At 38.2% G+C, this 21,003-nt stretch overlaps 1 protein-coding gene across 1 annotated transcript in view; it reads right to left on the bottom strand.

Moving 5' to 3' along the window:
* Positions 1 to 2,370: 2,370 nt before the first annotated feature.
* Positions 2,371 to 21,003, bottom strand: part of KLHL5 (kelch like family member 5) — a 92,613-nt gene continuing 73,980 nt past the window's right edge. Inside the window, 5 exon segments of the mRNA XM_070372271.1 lie at positions 2,371 to 3,049; positions 7,041 to 7,212; positions 9,716 to 9,928; positions 13,064 to 13,226; positions 16,957 to 17,181. Of these exon segments, the coding sequence (XP_070228372.1) occupies positions 2,993 to 3,049; positions 7,041 to 7,212; positions 9,716 to 9,928; positions 13,064 to 13,226; positions 16,957 to 17,181 (830 nt within the window). The 3' untranslated portion in view covers positions 2,371 to 2,992.

Genomic DNA, 21,003 nt, shown 5'->3' with positions numbered 1-21,003 from the left:
TGAAGTCTACCAAATTCTGGTTCTGAACTTTTTTTGTTTTTGATGATTGAGTCAATTCTTACTTGTTAGATTTGTTTAGATTTATTTCTTCTTAAATCAGTTTTAGTGATTTGTGTATTTCCAGAAATTTGTCTATTTCATACAGATTATCTATTTTGTTGGCCATAAAACATTAAAAAAAAATTATTACTTATTTATTTGGCTGTGCCGAGTCTTAGTTGTGAAATGCGAGATCTTTGATCTTCATTGCAGCATTCAGGATCTTTCGTTGTGGTAGGTGGGATCCAGTACCCCAACCAGGGACTGAAGCTGGGCCCCTGTACTGGGAGTGTGGAGTCCTAGCCACGGGACCAACAGAGAAGTCCCATAAAGCGTATTTTTGATTTATGACTGAGCCATCCAAAATACCATGAAATTTATCTAATATTCATAAAACCTGGAAGTATGTTTACTTACATTTACTTTTCTAAAGCAAAATGTATATAAAATTCCATATGAATTTTATTTAAATAAAATATCCCCCCAATATTAAGGAACCAAAAATTTCTGGTAAGAGTATAACTGATAAATTTTACTTCTAAAGCATTAACATTCTTTTAAATTAAAATAAATGATTTATTTAAAATAAAGTTTTTTAAATTAATGATTTCTCACATGAAATGAAACTTCTTTTCTACCTAGAAGCAGGAGTGGTAACAGCATGGACTCCTGAGCCAGACTTCTACACCTGAATCCCTACTCTGCCACTAACTTGCTATATATAATCTTGGGGTTAAACTCTCCATGCTCCAGTTTCCTCATCTGAGTAAGGAGAATAATAAAAGGAGAACAATTAAGTACATTAACGCATGCAAAAAGCTTGGATCCTAATTCATAAGTATTCAATAGTTCACAGATATTCTTAATTTTCATAAGGTGGTCATTAACTGGGGCTAAAATTAAGAGCAGCTGGATGAGATGTTCATTGGGATAATGGAGAAGCTAATAGTAAAAGTTAAGACAGCAGTCTTGGATGATGCACACAAGGAAGGGCCATATTTTCCTCTAGATTTACAAGATCCCAGTCTAAGAGAAGAATAAATGTTTTGGCAAATGCTCTGTCACTAGAAAAGAAATCAGTTTTCTTCATTTGTATCCAGGACAGCAGGTCCTATTGACTACAAAACTCCATTAGAAAGACCCTCCAGGGGGACAGAAAATCAAAGTAACTGTTCTAATGAATCCCATAAAAGAAAGGAAGATCCTCAGGGACAAGAATCAGTTCCTTACCTTTAAGGTGAGTCTGACTCCACTGCAGACACAGGGAAGGAGACAGTGAATGATGAATGGAGATGAGAAGTAAACAAAAGGATAAGCACTTTCCTTTCAAATCCAGGCCTAAGCCTCCACATGAAGGGATGATGTACTAACACATTTCTACTTCTGAAATTTTTGTTTTGTTTCTTATACCTTTTTCCTCTTCTCTCTCTTACCCTAAATAAATATACTCTACAGCTGACCCCATCTTGTGAGGAAAATATCTGAATTCATATACACACTACAATGAATATATGAAATAATAATATATTTGTCATGATCACTGCTATTTTCTTAGTACCCACACCAGTAAAATGCCCATGGAATTTTCTTTGAGAATAAAAGTCCTAAGTTTGTTGACTTCAAAGGTAGAAAAATTTCATGAGTATTCAAAATCAGCTCAAAAAAAAAAAAAGCTCAATTTTTAAAGGAAGCAACCAAAATAAAGGCTACACTGATACAGAATGTAAAAACACATTAACCACAATATGAACTTTTAAAAGGTGAGAATTTAGTTTATACTCTTTTTATATTAAGATATGTTAATGACTTATACCCTAAAGAATTTACCGTAAAATACTGCCCAGTGCACTTGTGCAAACAATAAATAATTCACTGACAGTATTAACATTCACATGTGTAATTAAGAGTTTACAAATGTACAAAATTTGGGGTAATAAATACTTTAAACTCATTTGCCAAACATTCAGTAAGCCCATCCCCTCCAAACTGATTACAAAGACGCACAAAGGATTACTAGTTCTGGCAAAAGATAAGAAACAAGGCAGGAGAGGCAAACACAGACTTGAGAACATAGGAATATCCAAACAGTTCTTTGATACAAAAAGACAAAATCAAAACATTTTTAATAATAGAAAAGAAAACAAATCCATATAATTAAATGCTACTTAGGTGAAAGAACCTTAGAGGGTATATAGCATTTATTTTCTCCACAAAATGTGCATATCTTGAATTTAATGTAAAACACCTTGTTTCAGTTCCAAAGGAAGAATATCATAATATAGAGTTCTTGATGAATCTAGATGGAATGAATATTTAAATAGATCCCAAAGATCAAAACAAGCTTTTATTTGGTCATTGTTCTCTTTAATGTTCATTAAATTGATTCACTTAGAAACTTTAGAAATAAAACTCTACAACCAAAGCACAGAAAATTCAGCTATTCCTGAAAAAAACTAAATGCATAGTCTTTAGTATATCATTAAAATAGTGGTTGTGGTTAAGCAAACAAATGAATAAAAATTACTACAACTCATGTATGGTAAAGTTACAAAGCAATACATTAGAAGTTTTATCAGATGTATCTGCACTATAATAAAAGAAATCTGGATAATAGTATTCAGTAAAATGTTTTTGATTATTAAAAGAAATGAAATTCCCAATTAACCCTGGGTTGTGTTAGGAGCAGTGCATTTGTCGTCATATTCTATATATCAGGAACATACATTCACAATCCACCAGACACAGTTTTAATCTCCTAAGAAGTGAAAGTTTTTAATCCTGGTTCTTCTGTTCTTTCCTTCCGTGTTTTAACATCTTCATTTAGAGATCAGGCACTTTGTGCCCAGGAATGTGGCGTTGCAAATTTACTAAAAACATATCCATTGATAGCAGAATAATTATACTAAATTCATAAAGGAAGAAGATATCTTCATTTAGAAAAACAAGCACTAAGTTATAGTTTCACAGTCACAACGCAAGCTCCAGCTCTTCCAAGGCACAGTGGAGCAACCTAAAAAAACAAACAAAAAACCAAAAAGACTTGTGTTGGGATTGTGGGTAAAAATGTTGATAATACTACAACAGTCAATGAAATATTGAAACAGTTTGCTCACAGTGGTTGCCAAAGAGCTGCTGCCCAAACCCTACTGTCCGAGCTCTTCTGCTGGCTCTTTTCTTAAACGAGATCCTCTTTCCTGATGCCAAAGCTTCACGGACTAAATCGTTTTGAGTATATAACACAATGTAGCATTCACTTCTCTTTAAAGATGACTTTTAAAGACAGATCAGGAACTGTTCTATGTGAAACACTATTTTGGCCAAAATTATGTACAATATGGATGTGAGACAAGGTTGAACACTTAGAGTAACTTTGTGACCAACATGGAGAAAATACCAAGTATTATCCAGAGCTGCAGTGACTTTGCTGTCTCAGAGAGTACACAAAATACACTGCTGCCTGGGATCTGCTTACTCTGGAGGAACCACTGACTTCACAGTTATTGATGACCTTCTCAGCATGGCTGAAAAGTCTAAACTCATTCTACTACTTGTTAGCAGAGTGAATAAATAACACATATCATCCACCCAGCTTCTTGGGAGTGAAAACAAACCTGGTGAATAAACTCTACACCCGTGAGAACAGTGAGACAGAAATATGAGCCACTTGGGAGAAAGTATAATCTTATGAATAAGCAACAATTCTTAAATATTTCACTTATTGTCTTTTTTTTTTTCCCCCAAAAGTACTCTAGACACTGGAGTAATTCATAGTGGAGATAAGTGTAGACAAGAATAGTTTTAAAAGAAAGACTACTTTGAGCCCAGTAAGAATCTATGCATTTGAGCTAACAGAATTAAAACATTAAGCATTTGGAAAGGGTTTTGTTTTGTACCTATGCATGTACGGATATGTCGTAAAGTGTTTTTGTCAAATGGTGGTGGGGGTTAGTTTCTCAGTCATGTCTCTTTGTAACATCATAGCCTGCCAGGTTCCTCTGTCTTTAGGATTATCCTGGGAGGAACAGTTAAATGGGTTGCAATTCCCTTCTCCAGGAGATCTTCCCAATCTGGGGATGGTAACCCAGGTCTCCTGCTTGGCAGGCAGATTCTTTACCACTGTGCCACCTGTACGATATCAAAATGACCTTCTAGTCATTTTGACTCTCCTCTCCTGACCAATTAAGGATACACCTGACTTCAACGTGAGTGAATTCACGGTTGTTCTCCACCTGAATCAGTTGTTTTCATCACCGTTACATCTTTTTGATTAAATAACCTATTTTAAAACCATATTTACTTATAGTATTCTAGAAGTAACCTCCAAGTCATTTAAATCACAATGTCTGTAATTAGTAGTTTTTCTCAAAACACTCAAGACACTGTCTCTACCCTGTGAACAGTCGATGTTGTCATGATAACCAGCTAGAAAGTTTAGCTTTGAAAATTTACTAAACGCAATGTGGTCACCTGTTTTGGGTCAATGCTGGTAGTGGGGTGAGTGGTAGCTTAAGACTTCATAATCATATTTCATTTCCTATGCAAATAAATGTCCTCCTGTCCATTTGTAGGACCATCGAATGGAAAACATTTATTTTTCAGATACTATGGTTATAAGTTCACATTTGGGAGCTTTAAAATCACTTATATGTGGAATCTAAATAATGCAACAAACTAGTGAATACAACAACAACAACAACAACAACAAAACAGACTCATGGATCTAGAGAACTAGTGGTTACCACTGGAGAGAGTGGAGGAGCAAAACAGAGGTAGAGAATTAAGAGTTACAAACAACTGCGTATAAAACGGGCTTCCCAGGTGGCACAGTGGTAAAGATTCTGCCTGCCAATGCAGAAGACCCAAGAGAAGTGGGTTTGACTGATCCCTGGGTGGGATCCCCTGGAAGAGGAAATGGCAACCCACTCCAGTACTTTTGCCTGGAAAATTCCATGGACAGAGGAATCTGGCAGTCTACAATCCATGGGATAACAGAGTCAGACACGACTGAGCAAACACATGTATAAAATAAGCCACAAAGACACACTGTACAACACAAGGAATACAGTCATCTTTAAATTGTTAATCACTATATTGTACACTTGTAACTTATATAATATTGTATACTAATTGTTCTTCAATAAAAAATTTTTAAAAAGTAATGGAGATGGCATATAAAGCAAAGGGCTGTATGGTCACAGATTATGAATTCTGATACAGAGTGATTCAGCATAAAGTATTAATTATCTGTAATAGCAAGTTTGAAATAGATTTCCTTATAACTGGCCTAAGGGCTTAAATGAAATACATTTCAGGAAAAGAGAGTCTTCTCTCTCTTCTTGGGTTCCTCAATTATCATTCACAACTTCTTCTGCCATGGTAGGAGGCTGATGGTAGTTTCTTATGAAATTCTGTAGCTCTAACTCAAGTCCTCAAATTATGCCTTCTCCCCTTCACCAAGTGATCTCACTTATTTAAGAAATAAGATCAAGGTTATACAATCTAAGTCTCTTTACCTACCATTCTCTTCACCTGAAAATACTTTCTATCTTTCAATCCTCATATTCTCATCTTCCCCTCCAGTTTTGGAGGATAAAACCTTTCCTCCAGTCTGAGGATAAAAACTTTCCTCCTGCCTTTGCCCTCAATTCTGTTTTCTGTCCTTCTTTTCAGAAAAATGCCTTCAACTTTGCTTTCTGTCAACTCTCCTGTCTTCATCTTTAATTGTGAAAAAGATTCTAGGCTCAAAATTTAACTCCACCATTTACCTGCTGTGTGACACTGAGTCAGCTATTTAGACACCTCATCCAATACAGTGAGGAGATAATAGTACTTACCTCATAGAGTTGTTGGGAAGATTCTTTAATGTGAAGTGCTTAGAACAGAGCCAGGTACATAAAATGTATTAAGTGTTAACTTTCTATCATTATCATTATTTTAAAATTGTATGCCGCTCTAGCTTCCACATTTCCTTTTAATCTTCTGGTGGCTTCTGCTTCTATCACATTCTCAAAGGTCCTGACAACTTCATGAATGACAAATCTTCTTCATTCTTTTATGTTATTGAAATCTTCTCTCCTTTATTTTAATGCTCTATTTCATTATCTACTAAGATACTCTCTGATCATTCTTTTGCTGTTTTCTCCAGAAGCTGCACCTCTCTAGACAACCTGCTGCTGCTGCTAAGTCGCTTCAGTCGTGCCTGACTCTGTGCGACCCCATAGACGGCAGCCCGCCAGGCTCCCCCGTCCCTGGGATTCTCCAGGCAAGAACACTGGAGTGGGTTGCCATTTCCTTCTCCAATGCATGAAAGTGAAAAGTGAAAGTGAAGTCGCTCAGTCGTATCCGACTCTTAGCGACCTCATGGACTTCAGCCTACCAGGCTCCTCCGTCCATGGGATTTTCCAGGCAAGAGTACTGGAGTTGGGTGCCATTGCCTTCTCCGTATAAATGAAGCAACCTTCTAAATGTCCTTTCACCCAGCCTTCACTTACCCTGCCCCAACCCAATTTACCTTGGCCCCAGCTTCTGACATGTGGATTTTCTATTACTGCATTGCTCTCTCAGTTAAAAGTCTCCACTGGATTCTCACTATCAAACTCTTTAGGCTAACCATTACAGACCTCCATCCTGACTCCAACCTTCCTCTCCAAGAATTCCTACTCTTCTCAATCATGGAGTCTTATAACCAGCCCCACTTCCTCAAGATAGCCTGCGTATTTCCACTTTAGTGACATTTATTTAATGTTTTCTTACATTAATAATGTTTTCTTACAATTAATAATTTCTCTGAGTATTAACTCACACTTTAAAGGTAATTTTGAATTTTAACTATACTATAAAATTAAACACTCCCTCTGTTTTCTTATATTTAATTAAGAGATGACTTTATCTTGCTTATGCTATGTATTTTAATACTGGACATAATTAGGGTCTGTTTTACCAAAAGAATTGTTTTTAACAAAAATACAGTAAGTGTAATAATGAAACATGAAATGCCATACCTGGGTCCACTCATTTGTCTGGGGATCATAAGCCTCCACTGTATTAAGATAAGTCTGTCCATCATACCCTCCAACAGCATATAATTTATCACCAAGTAAACAGACCCCCACAGCATCTCTGCTGATGCTCATAGAAGCCACTGCAGTCCACATATCTGTTTTAGGATCATATCTGAAAGGAAATTTTAGAAATGGAGCTGACATTATTCTCACAACACTTTACATAAAATCCTTCTGTCCTTTAATCCTATTTTATGTCTTATTATCTATTACATAATGAACACATTTTAGAGAAAAAAATCAGTATTTTCCTGAAAACTTCTAAATTACAACAGAATTATTTTACAGATGTGTAACATTTAAACTAGTCCAAAAGAGCTCATGTGAATGTTTAAAACTGCTTTAGGGTTTTAGATTGCCTACTGCAAATCTGAAGAAATCAATTCATGAAGCTCTGCATAAGATGGGTGCTCTATGTAAGATGACTAACAGCCTCAACTGCAGCTTTTTTTTGCTTTTTATGTTTTTTTTTGGGGGTGGTGGTGGTGGTGCTGGGATCGAAACCTATACCCCTCACAATGGAAGCTTGGAGTCCTAACCACTGGACAACCAGGGAATTCCCCTCAATCACTGTTAACTGCTCATTTTTAGAGTTTCTTGTCCTTTTCATGAAGTATGTTAACTAGAACTGCTCCCAAATTGTCTAAGAGCAGATACACCATGCTAAGATGACTTATATTGCTTCCAAATGACTTATATATGCTTCTTGTATTAATGAACAGCTTTTCACTGGGTGCGGTCCTATAGTGGGCCTGTAATTTATGGGACAAAGTGTTTAAACACTTCCATATATCTTTCCTGGATTTTAACATGCAGCAGGCAAAGTCTGAATTATTTTCTTCCTGACACAGGTGAAACATAGGTGTTAACTATCTTGCTTTCTCAAAAAACACCAACTCTGCTTATTATTTTATAGAAAGCACTCACTGTCATCTACAAACCTTCATTTTTTATCCTTCTTTTAGTCATTTATAATTTATTAAATAATTCACACACATACACATATTTGTTAACTTTTCATTGCTCTTTAAAATCCAAGATCCTTAACAGGGCTTCAAGACTCTACAAGATCTGCCCCGACCTCCCCCTACTACTTTCCTGCCACTTCTGTCGTTCTGTGTTCTCCAGTGACAGTAGCTGCCTTCCAGTTTTGAAACATATACCTTTCTGATGTGTTCATACACACTCCTACTCAATTTACTTCCTGCTGCTGCTGCTGCTGCTGCTGCTAAGTCGCGTCAGTCGTGTCCGACTCTGTGCAACCCCATAGACGGCAGCCCAAAAGGCTCTGCCGTCCCTGGGATTCTCCAGGCAAGAACACTGGAGTGGGTTGCCATTTCCTCTCCAATGCATGAAACTGAAGAGTGAAAGTGAAGTCGCTCAGTTGTGTCCGACTAGTAGTGACCCCATGGACTGCAGCCTACCAAGTTCCTCCGTCCATGAGATTTTCTAGGCAAGAGTACTAGAGTGGCTTGCCATTGCCTTCTCCAAAATCTACTTCCTAAATCCCTTCAATTCTCTGGATCACACAGAAGATGGGGGGGGGGGGGGCTGAACCACTGTCCAGAGCTTGTGTTGATGTCAGGCTCTTTACCTAGACCCATATATGAGTTTTGAACATGGATAACTTGTTCAAGTTTTAAGTCTTACTAGCCCTTTATTTTCTTTTACTATTTCATACTACTTCATTTTATATCAAAACATGTCAGAAATGTCCCTTTCCTTTTTGCTTATTTGCTTCCAGCTCCTAATTCATTCTCTGTAAAATTCATCAGACTCCTTTTCTTATTAGGTACAATATCCAGTACAAAATAGGTACACAGTAAATGTTTGTCAAAGGATTCAATTAATGAATTATGTAATCAATTCTAAGGTAACACTGAGGGAAGACTCTGAGGGGGTTGCTGGAGACAGATCAAGAGATGGCCTGAGCAAACCACCCAGTATTTACAGAGCTCATAATGAACTGCCTTGTTTGTGGGTGCTCAAGTTGGAGAAGGCGAGGGTGGGATGATTTGAGAGAATAGCACTGAAACATGTATATTATCATATGTGAAATAGATTGCCAGTCCAGGTTCGATGCATGAGGCAGGGTGCTCAGGGTGCACTGGGATGAGCCGGGGGGATGGGACGGGGAGGGAGGTGGGAGGGAGGGTCAGGATCAGGAACACATGTACACCCATGGCTGATTCATGTGAATGTATGGCAAAAACCACCACAATGCTGCTGCTGCTGCTAAGTCGCTTCAGTCGTGTCCGACTCTGTGCGACCTCATAGACGGCAGCCCACCAGGCTCCCCCGTCCCTGGGATTCTCCAGGAAAGAACACTGGAGTGGGTTGCCATTTCCTTCTCCAATGCATGAAAGTGAAAAGTGAAAGTGAAGTCACTCAGTTGTGTCCGACTCTTAGCGACCCCATGGACTGTAGCCTACCAGGCTCCTCCATCCATGGGATTTTCCAGGCAAGAGAACCACCACAATATTGTAAAGTAATTAGCCTCCAATTAAAATTTAAAAAAATAAAAACAAACCAAAAACAAGAGTTATTAATTTGTGTGGGAGTGTCAGAGGCTTAGGTTTGTTGATTCATTCCTAGCTTTCTTTCACAGGAGATACCTCTCCACACAGTCCGACAGCCTGGAAGTCAAGTTGGATGCAGGTGCGTCGTGTCCCCCGATGGCATACAGCAATCCGTTCCAGGTAGTGACTCCTACTCCCCCTCTCCTTTTTGACATTTGTGCACAGAGTGTCCACTTATTAGTATGAGGATCAAAACATTCTACTGACTTGAGACAGGAACTTCCATCACGACCACCAACTGCATAAAGTCTATAAAAAGAACAAATTGAATGGGAAATAAGAGACAGTCCTATTATTATGCATAGAACAAAGAAAGAGGTTATTCTTATGGTATTTCATTGAATTCAGGGTGTCATCAGTTATAAGGAATACTGTCAATCTATGTGCCATTAAGAACGAAGATGTGCTACCTATTAAATGGCACATGTATATATCATATATTTGTATATATCACATATCATTCTGTACATACATAAAAAAGAAAACATAAACTCATGTGAGCAAAGACAACTTTTTCACAGCTGCCATCTAACTGACAAGTTACCACTGATTGTAGAGTACATCACAATTTTAGAGATGTTAAAGTGTGTCTTAAAACAGATAAAAGATGATATATAAATATACCATGACATTTCTTAAATAGCTAAGATAGGACTTGGTGATAAAAGAAACTAACCTCTGAGCACTACCACAGGTGAGGCACTCTACATGTATTAATTTAATCATTACAGTGATCCTATGACAAACTATTTGTATCCTTGTTTCACAGGTAAAGAAACTGGGATTCATGGAGATTAAGAAACTTGCATGTGGTCACTCAGTAAGAAGGAGAAGCAGGACAACAGTTACATTAATGAGCAGTTGTACAGTCAACAGTCATCTGGGATGTATTTGTAATAGTGAAATATGAGAACAGAACTATCGATTCAAATATACTCATCTACTAGACAATGTTTAGGACATTAAAATATCATATTTATATTCATTGGTATGTTAATGTTCTAAATGTTGCCTAATAAACCAATAGAAATTCATTATCAGTCAATACACTGCACTAAGATTATTAATTATATTATTACTACTGCACTAATAAAAATATTATTAAAAAAATAATTTTATTTATTCAGTTTTGGTTGTGCTAGGTCTTCATTGGTGTGTGAGCTTTTCTCTAATTGCAGTGAGCAGGGGTTACTCTCTAGTTGTGGTATGAGTACTGCTAACTGTGGTGGCTGCTCTTGTTGCAGAGCACAGCTCTAGGGTGTGGGCTCAGGAGTTATCGCTCACAGGCCCTAGAGCATAGCCTCACTAGTTGTGGCACACGGGCTTAGTTGCCTTATGGCATGTGGGATTTTCCCAGCCCAGGGATAGAACCCAAGTCTCCAGCATTGGCAGGTAGGTGAATTCTTTACCACTGAGCCACCAGGGAAGCCCTAATTAAAAATATTTTTACTCTGATCTTAAAATATGTAAAATATTTTAAGTATTTGGACATATAAATGTTTTTTATTCAGCACAAAATCTTCTTAGACTTACTATTCACCTGGGAAACTCTTTGTAGATATTTTTCTATCAGTTTTTTGTAAAATAATAAATTCAGCTTACTGCATGTACAAAAGCTTACACATTTTGAATGTATGGATGCCTTAGTTAATATTCAGCTATCTTTTAATTCTTAAAAGAATAGGATTTGAACTATATCAAATTTCTACCCATTAAAACTCTTAAGTATTTATATTTGGGTAGATATACATATTTAAAAGAAATATTTCATAATTTTAATTCATTATTTGTAATACCTGTGCCACTAAAGTGAAGTGTTAGTTGCTCAGTAATGTCTGACTCTTTGTGACTCCACAGACTGTAGCCTGCCAGGCTCCTCTGCCCATGGAATTCTCCAGGCAAGAATACTGGAGTAGGTAGCCATTCCCTTCTCCAGGGGATCTTTCTGACCAGGGATCAAACCCAGGTTTCAAACTGGTTCTTAAATAATAAGATAACATATCTTAAACAGTAAAATATAGTTGCAGCAGTATATTGTTTTAAACTTAAAATATATTAATAGCATGGAATTTGAAATTTATTTGAAACTTCAACCTGTTAAAATTTTATGTTAAAAACTTTTTTTTGATGTTACTGCCTTAACAGTAAACTGTCCTCATCTTAAACTAATACTTGTTAGAGTAATTATATAAATACAGATCACAGAATGTTAGAAGGAATCAACAACTAGAAATGTCAATAACTAAAAACACATATACACATGCACAGTTTAATAGGATTTCAGGTACTGTACACTCTTCACAGTGAATTCCTCGGTCTTCCTTGTGAAAAGTGGTATAGTACACTCATTAAGAGAATGGACTCTGGAGCCAGACTCTCTGAGTTTGAATCCTGGTTCTACCACTTATCACTTACTAGCTGTGACTTTGGACGAGTTATTTAATCTCTATCTGCCTGTACTTTATCATCTATAAAATCTAAATCTTTTAATAATCAGTAACAATCTTACAAATAATTTTAAGTTTCTGTATTTTAACCTTTATTCTTTTCTCTTTCTGGAGATGATGATAAAGCATTTTAAATGAGTAAAGTTATGTAACAAACAACTTTTATTTAATAACCATATAGGTCTTCATTTTATGGAAGAAAGGCCTGGAAAAGATACTATATGTTTTAGTCTTTGAGTAACCAAGAGCTATTAGTGGTGGCTCTATCCAAATATGTTTATTTAGAGCAGACAAGAAACAAGGAAACATGTCTTTCTAAATGTATTCTAGTATTCAGCAGTTTATCAAGATAAGAAAGAAGTGTTAAGTAAGGAAAGGCTTCCCCCACAGCTCACTGGTAAAGACTCCATCTGCTAATGCAGGAGATCTGGGTTCAGTCCCTGGGTTGGGAAGATCCCCCAGAGAAGGAAATGGCAACCCATTCCAATATCCCTGCCTGGAAAATCCCATGGACAGAGGAGCCTGACAGTCTACAGTCCATGAGGTTGCAAAGAGTCAGACACAACTGTGCGACTAAAACACACACATATTTAAGTAAGGAAAAATCAGTAGAAGAGATGGAAGGAATTAGAGAAATACGAGTGAGACTATATAATTAAAAAAAAAAAACTTTTCAGTTACATAAACCACCAGATTTTTACTATATTGAATATTTATATAAAATTTACTTAAAATAACTAGAAATTTATAATATCTGTACATTAAAATAAAACCCTAACTTAATGTTGAGCTATTTATTTTTAGAACTATTATAAAAAAGAGACTAAAAAGTTTGTTTACATCATTCAAAGTATTTCTCTCATGATTTCTATGTATCTTTTAAGTTGGACATGCTATAGCTTGATACATTTAAGTGGAACTTTAAATATATCCTTACTTTCCACTTAGTACAGCCACACCAACTGTGCTCCTGGGAGTGGACATGGTAGCAACAAAGTTCCACTGGCGAGCCTGAGGGTCCCATCTTTCCACTGTATTCAGATAGCTCCAGCCATCATGTCCTCCTACTGCATACATAGGACCTTCCAGTACAGCCACGCCTACAAGGAGATAGGAAAGAAGCAAACTGAAAAACCTTTCATTGAAATGTAAGTAAAATGAACCTTTAAGAAGCAAATTTAACTGAGCAAAAATTGATGATAAAAATTTATGACAAAGACATTGGTTATGAGGGACACAGCTCTTCTTGATAGATAGGTGGGTGGGTAAGGGGGAGAAACAGCACTGTAATTCTGGTCTTAAAAGTTTTAGAGGCAGCATTTTGAGGCCCAACAGGGGAAAGTTATTTAAAAAGCATACAATATGCGCAATTTTGCCATATTTAGAACATTTTTCAACAATTTGGATTTACAATATATTTGAAAACAGCAATTTTATTCCTTTCTTCCTTTAATTCAAATTATGAGATTTTGCTCATTAGACTTGATACCACAATATATTGGTCTGATTCATCACAAGAGAACCAAGTCAGATTCATATGTTCATTTATTCAACAGCTACTGAGCTTCTACCACGGGCCAGGTACTTAATGGAGCATAACAGATAAGGGCTCTGCCCTGATGAATCTAATATTTTACTTGGAAATAAAGGAAAAGGGTAGAGAGGATCAGGGAGACCTCTCGGATAGACTGATGTTTGAACAGAAATGTGAATGAAGTAAGGAAACCAGGCTTGAAGGTATCTAGGAGAAGCGAAGGTGAGACAAAAGGACTAGTATATACAAAGGCCCTGAGGCACAGTGTGTCTGTGGTATATACAGCTAGGAGGCCAGTTGGTGAGTAAGGGGGAGAGAGTAGTGGATGAGGGGCAGGGTGGACTCAGATCATGTAGTGGTCAGGACAATTGTAAGGACTTTGGATTCTACTCTAAATGAGATGGAAAGCCAGTGGAGGGTTTTGGGAAGTGACTTAGCAACAGCAGCAGGAGTATGACATGGCCATAGTCAGGTAAGATATAAATACATACCACCTGAAGGCCAAAATACAAATATTGTGATACAAAGACATCTATTTTTGTGAAATCATAGCCAGATGACATAAATAGTCACCGTCCATGCAGGAACCAAATCAACATACCATCCTACTCATTTGTGTCCTACCAGTACTAGATATAGGAGATTACCTATCTATCTCCAAATATACATAAAACATAGACAATTTTATATTTTTACATGTGTGTGAGTGTAATTAAGTAATTTAAATTTAAAATTTACTTAAGTAAAGATTTCTTCTGTAAGTTCAAACATTATTTTAAATAATGTTTATAACGCTTATTATAAGGTAAATTAGTAAGAACAACGCTGTTCTGAACAACATAAAATGGAAATAAAGGCTTAAAGAAAACACTTTGAATGATATGGTCATTCTCCTTTGAACTTGCTACAGTTCAATAAACTCTTTTGTATGGTACCTAGAACTAATGATAGTATCCCATGCACAGTCTCATCTGTATAAGACATAGGTAGATAATGGCCATTCCCATTCTATGTACTATAAGAAATTACATTAAGTTAGAATTGACTTTCTTTTCCCCATAATAGAGGAACGTTTGCAGCTGAATCATACTTTTGACCCTGGATTTTATGCTCAACACAAATTTAAAAGCCTCGTTCAGGCTGCTTTTAAGATATATCTTCCCACTTTGTGCCTATGTAATAGTTACCAACAAGGTCCGTCTAGTCAAGGCTATGGTTTTTCCAGTGGTCATGTATGGATGTGAAAGTTGGACTGTGAAGAAAGCTGAGCACCGAAGAATTGCTGCTTTTGAACTGTGGTGTTGGAGAAGACTCTTGAGAGTCCCTTGGACTGCAAGGAGATCCAACCAGTCCATTCTAAAGGAGATCAGTCCTGGGTGTTCTTTGGAAAGACTGATGCTAAAGCTGAAACTCCAATACTTTGGCCACCTCATGTGAAGAGTTGACTCATTGGAAAAGACTCTGATGCAGGGAGGGATTGGGGGCAGGAGGAGAAGGGGATAACAGAGGATGAGATGGCTAGATGGCATCACCAACTCGATGGACATGAGTTTGGGTGAACTCCGGGAGTTGGTGATGGACAGGGAGGCCTGGCGTGCTGCAATTTATGGGGTCGCAAAGAGTCGGACATGACTGAGCAACTGAACTGAACTGAATAGTTGATTTTATGGATTCAAGACTACTATTTGTTTTGTTTGCTGAATTTCATGTAGTTAATTTTAAGCTCCTCTCTCAGTACCTTAGCCCAACTCTCTGGTTTTACTTCCTTATCTAACTTGAAACTTAAGATCATCTTTCATTGAAAGCTAATTGCAACTAGAAGAATCCCTTGTCTCTCTGATCTTTTGCTGTCCCCATTACCATACCACGCTTCATTCCTAGATAATTTTCATTGGCATTTTGGGCAATCTCTACTCTGGTACTCAGTATTAATAAACTGGGTATAGTATAAAGCCATCTTATCTAAACTCAACTATCTCTTCACTATAACTCATTCATCTTTTATAATAACCTATCAAATTCTTTATTGCAACTATTTTAAGCCTTTTCCAAAACTCTGATAAATTGACAATATGGTAACAAATTCTCCCTCTCCCAGAAGACATGTCTATTTGCAATGGGATTCTGTAGGTCCTCCCATCAAGAAGTGGTGTCTATTTTACTACCTTTTGAATCAGGGCTTGCCCACATGACTTATTTTAGCCAATGGGATACTACCAAACATGAGGCAAGAAGCAGCTTGAAAAATGTTTGTGCATTGGGACTTACCTTCTCTTGCTGATTTTGAAACCCTGTGACTCCCACCATGAGAATAATACTGGGCTAGCCTGAATGACTAGAGGCATATGGCCCAATTGCCTCTGCTGCCTAGGCTGATAGCCGGTGTACCACTATACATGTGAGTGAGGCCATTCTAGATCAACAACCAACTAGCCTGCCTGCCTAATCCAGATTCATGAGAAAACCCATGAGAAAAAGCGGAAATCTTCTAAGTCAGCCCAGACCAGAAGAACTGCCCAGCTGATGCACAGATTCATGAGCTAAATAAATAATCCTTGGTTTAAGCTTCTACATTTTGGAGTGGTTTGTTATATAGCAAAATCTGGGTGATATGCATACATTTCAAGCCCCATCTAATTTTATAATATATCCACCTCTTCACTCTCAGCAAACAATTCTTTCCATTTTTTTCTATGAGAAAAGAGAAGTCATCTGATACAAGATCCCTAAATTCTCTTCTGTCCATTTCAGAATGAGTCATCAGTTTCTTGAAGATAAAGACAGTGTCTTCCTCATCTTTATATATCTACAGAACAGACAGCATGGCACACAGCACATGCTAATCAATATTTGCTCAGTGAATTACTGAATTAAAGAATGAAGAGTCTCTATCATGACATTCTCTGTGCTACCTCAAAATTTTTCTGCATCTTATTCATTTCTGCTTAAAAACAAAGGAATATACATGAAAAAAAAATAATGCTAAAGATCTTTAAATAAGCATTTCAATTAGATAACATTAAATGTCAACATAGAACACACATGTCAAATGGCAGCTTGTCAGTCCGTCGTGCTACACCATAATTCTTAAATATTCATGTTTTCACTTGTGCTGGCTGCACATATAGATGCTTGTTTTCTCTGCTTCTGCTTCTCAGATAACAGGGAGCATGAGGCAATGCTGGTGACTGCTGTTGGCTCAGCAGCTGCGACACTGATCTTTTGCCAGGTAAAGACTATGAAAATGCCATACAGGCCTATACATGAAAGTATGAACAAATCTGCAGTTATCTCACCAAGGCCATGCCTATGTGTAGACATAGGAGGCATCACACTCCAAGTTTTTGTTTTAGGGTTGTAGCATTCTACAGTATTCAAAGTCTTCAGTCCATCTCTTCCTCCAACCACGTACAGTTTGTCATCTAACACTGCAACGCCGAACTGCAGCCTCCGCCCGTTCATAGTTGCTACAGGAGTCCACATATTTGTACGAAGATCATACTTTTCGATGCTTGTTGCTCCTTAATAGTAACAGAAAGAAGTTATGCAAATAAAAAGCTCACCATCATTGAGTATTTTATGAACTTAGACATATAAAAGTATAGGATTAGCACTGACAATACTATTTCTAATATGTTCCAATAAGCACCTGCATAATCTCAACCTTGCCTGTATCCCTGCCCTCATCTCCTTCTACTCTCTAGTGCTTACACCAGACTCTGGTACTAGAAGGTCAAGTGGGAAAGGACTGTCTGTCAAAGAGGGCTGAGAAGCAACAGCCAGAAGGGAAGCAAGCAGGGTAGTTTAGCACGATGGAAGCCAAAGTAAAAAAGAGGATCAAGTAAGATGAAGACTGAAAAGTATGACTGAATTTAGCTACATGGAGGTCATTCATGACTTTAGGGAGAGTCCTTTGTTTGAGCAGTTGAGACAGGACTACGAGGTGAGGAAATGGAGAAAATGAGCATCAATCATTCCTCTAAGAAGTCTGGCTACAAAAAGGTGGAGAGAGATAAGAATTATTTGGTGGGCTGAGGGAAGTTTTGTTTTGTTGTTAAAAGTGGATAAACCTGAGTCAATAATGGGAAGGATCTAGCCGTGGGGAAGGAAGTTGAAAATACACGAGATGAAGGGCTCCTACGTAACAGTGAGAGTTCCTGAGAAAACATGAAAGGGCAGTATCAGGGCTCAGGTGAGAGGCTGTCTTTCATAGAAGGAGGGGGGATACACACTTCACTGAAACCAGGGAAGGACAAGAGCTGAAGAGTGGATACAATGCTTTGAAAATCCTAAGCGTGGAAAGTTTGGGGAATGATGGTGTCTACATGTTATCAAGAATTACAAGATCCAAAGAACTCTTCTATTTTCTTTATGAGGTAAGAACAGGGGAGTTAAGGTTAAAAAAAAAAAAGACCTACTCCTCTAAACAAAGAGCCAATTCTCAGTAGTTTAGTTCAGTTCAGTTCAGTCGCTTAGTCGTGTCTGACTCTTTGCGACCCCATGAACCGCAGCACACTAGGCCTCCCTGTCTATCACGAACTCCTGGAGTCCACCCAAACCCATGTCCATTGAGTTGGTGATGCCATCCAACCATCTCATCCTCTGTCATCCCCTTCTCCTCCTGCCCTCAATCTTTGCCAGCATCAGGGTCTTTTCCAATGAGTCAGCTCTGTGCATCAGGTGGCCAACTACTGGAGTTTCAGCTTCAACATCACTCCTTCCAATGAACACCAAGACTGATCTCCTTTAGGATGGACAGGTTGGATCTCTTTGCAGTCCAAGTGACTCTTAAGAGTCTTTTCCAACACCACAGTTCAAAAGCATCAATTCTTTGGCACTCAGCTTTCTTTCTAGTCCAACTCTCACATCCATACATGATCAATGAAAAAACCCTAGCTTTGACTAGACAGACCTTTGTTGACAAAGTAATGTCTCTGCTTTTTAATATGCTGTCTAGGTTGGTCATAACTTTTATTCTAAGGAGCAAGCGTCTTTTAATTTCATGGCTGCAGTCACCATCTGCAGTGATTTTGGAGCCCAGAAAAAGAAAGTCAGATACTGTTTCCACTGTTTCCCCATCTATTTCCCATGAAGTGATGGGACCAGATGACATGATCTTAGTTTTCTGAATGTTGAGCTTTAAGCCAACTTTTTCACTCTCCTCTTTTACTTTCATCAAGAGGCTTTTTAGTTCCTCTTCACTTTCTGCCATAAGGGTGGTGTCATCTGTATATCTGAGGTTATTGATATTTCTCCAGCAATCTTGATTCCAGCTTGTGCTTCTTCCAGCCCAGCGTTTCTCACAATGTACTTTGCATATAAGTTAAATAAGCAGGGTGACAATATACAGCCTTGAGTACTCCTTTTCCTATTTGGAACCAGTCTGTTGTTCCATGTCCAGTTCTAACTGTTGCTTCCTGATCTGCATACAGGTTTCTCAAGACACAGGTTAGGTGGTCTGGTATTCCCATCTCTTTCAGAATTTTCCACAGTTTATTGTGATCCACACAATCAAAGGCTTTGGCAGAGTCAATAAAGCAGAAATAGATGTTTTTCTGGAACTCTCTTGCTTTTTCTATGATCCAGCGGATGTTGGCAATTTGATCACTGGTTCCTCTGCCTTTTCTAAAACCAGTTTGAACATCTGGAAATTCACAGTTCACGTATTGCTGAAGCCTGGCTTGGAGAATTTTAAGCATCACTTTACTAGCGTGTGAGATGAGTGCAATTGTGCGGTAGTTTGAGCATTCTTTGGCACTGCCTTTCTTTGGGACTGGAATGAAAACTGACCTTTTCCAGTCCTATTGCCCCTGCTGAGTTTTCCAAATTTGCTGGCATATTGAGTGCAGCACTTTCACAGCATCATCTTTCAGGATTTGAAATGGCTCAACTGGAATTCCATCACCTCCACTAGCTTTGTTCACAGTGATGCTTCCTAAGGCCCAGTTGACTTCACATTCCAGGATGTCTGGCTCTAGGTGAGTGATCATACCATCATGATTATCTGGGTTGTGAAGACCTTTTTTGTATAGTTCTTCTGTGTATTCTTGCCACCTCTTCTTAATATCTTCTGCTTCTGTTAGGTCCCTACCATTTCTGTCCTTTATTGTGCCCATCTTTACATGAAATGTTCCCTTGGTGTTTCTAATTTTCTTGAAGAGATTTCTAGTCTTTCCCATTCTTGGCGGCGGCCGAGAGGACCTACCCCACGTCCAAGGTAGGAGAAACCCAAGTAAGATGGTAGGCACTGAGAGAGGGCATCAGAGAGCAGACTGAAACCACAATCACAGACAACAGGCCAATCTGATCAGACAGACCAAAGCCTTGTCTAACTCAATGAAACTAAGCCATGCCCATGGGGCCACCAAAGACGGGCGGCTCATGGTGGAGAGGTCTGACAGAATGTGGTCCACTGGAGAAGGGAATGGCAAACCACTTCAGTATTCTTGCTTTGAGAACCCCATGAACAGTATGAAAAGGCAAAAAGATAGGACACTAAAAGATGAACTCCCCAGCTCGGTAGGTGCCCAATATGCTATTGGAGATCAGTGGAGAAATAACTCCAGAAAGAATGAAGGGATGGAGCCAAAGCAAAAACAACACCCAGCTGTGGATGTGACTGGTAATGTAAGCAAGGCCCGATGCTATAAAGAGCAATATTGCATAGGAACCTGGAATGTTAGGGCCATGAATCAAGGCAAACTGGAAGTGGTCAAACAGGAGATGGCAAGAATGAACATCAACATTCTAGGAATCAGCGAACTAAGATGGACTGGAATGGGTGAATTTAACTCAGATGACCATTATATCTACTACTGTGGGCAGGAATCCCTTAGAAGAAATGGAGTAGCCATCATAGTCAACAAAAGAGTCCGAAATGCAGTACTTGGATGCAATCTCAAAAACGACAGAATAATCTCTGTTTGTTTCCAAGGCAAACCATTCAATATCACGGTAATCCAAGTCTATGCCCTAACCAGTAACACTGAAGAAGCTGAAGTTGAACAGTTCTATGAAGACCTACAAGACCTTCTAGAACTGACACCCAAAAAAGATGTCCTTTTCATTATAGGGAACTGGAATGCAAAAGTAGGAGGTCAAGAAACACCTGGAGTAACCATCAAATTTGGCCTTGGAGTACAGAATGAGACTTCTGCCAAGAGAACGCACTGGTCATAGCAAACACCCTCTTCCAACAACACAAGGGAAGACTCTACACATGGATATCACCAGATGGTCGACACCAAAATAAGACTGATTATATTCTTTGCAGCCAAAGATGGAGAAACTCTATACAGTCAGCAAAAACAAGACCGGGAGCTGACTGTGGCTCAGATCATGAA

Source organism: Bos mutus, chromosome 6, assembly GCF_027580195.1.
Source record: "Bos mutus isolate GX-2022 chromosome 6, NWIPB_WYAK_1.1, whole genome shotgun sequence".
NCBI lineage: Eukaryota > Metazoa > Chordata > Mammalia > Artiodactyla > Bovidae > Bos > Bos mutus.
The sequence above is the reverse complement of the archived record's forward strand: the minus strand, read 5'-3'. Positions and strand labels throughout refer to the sequence as shown.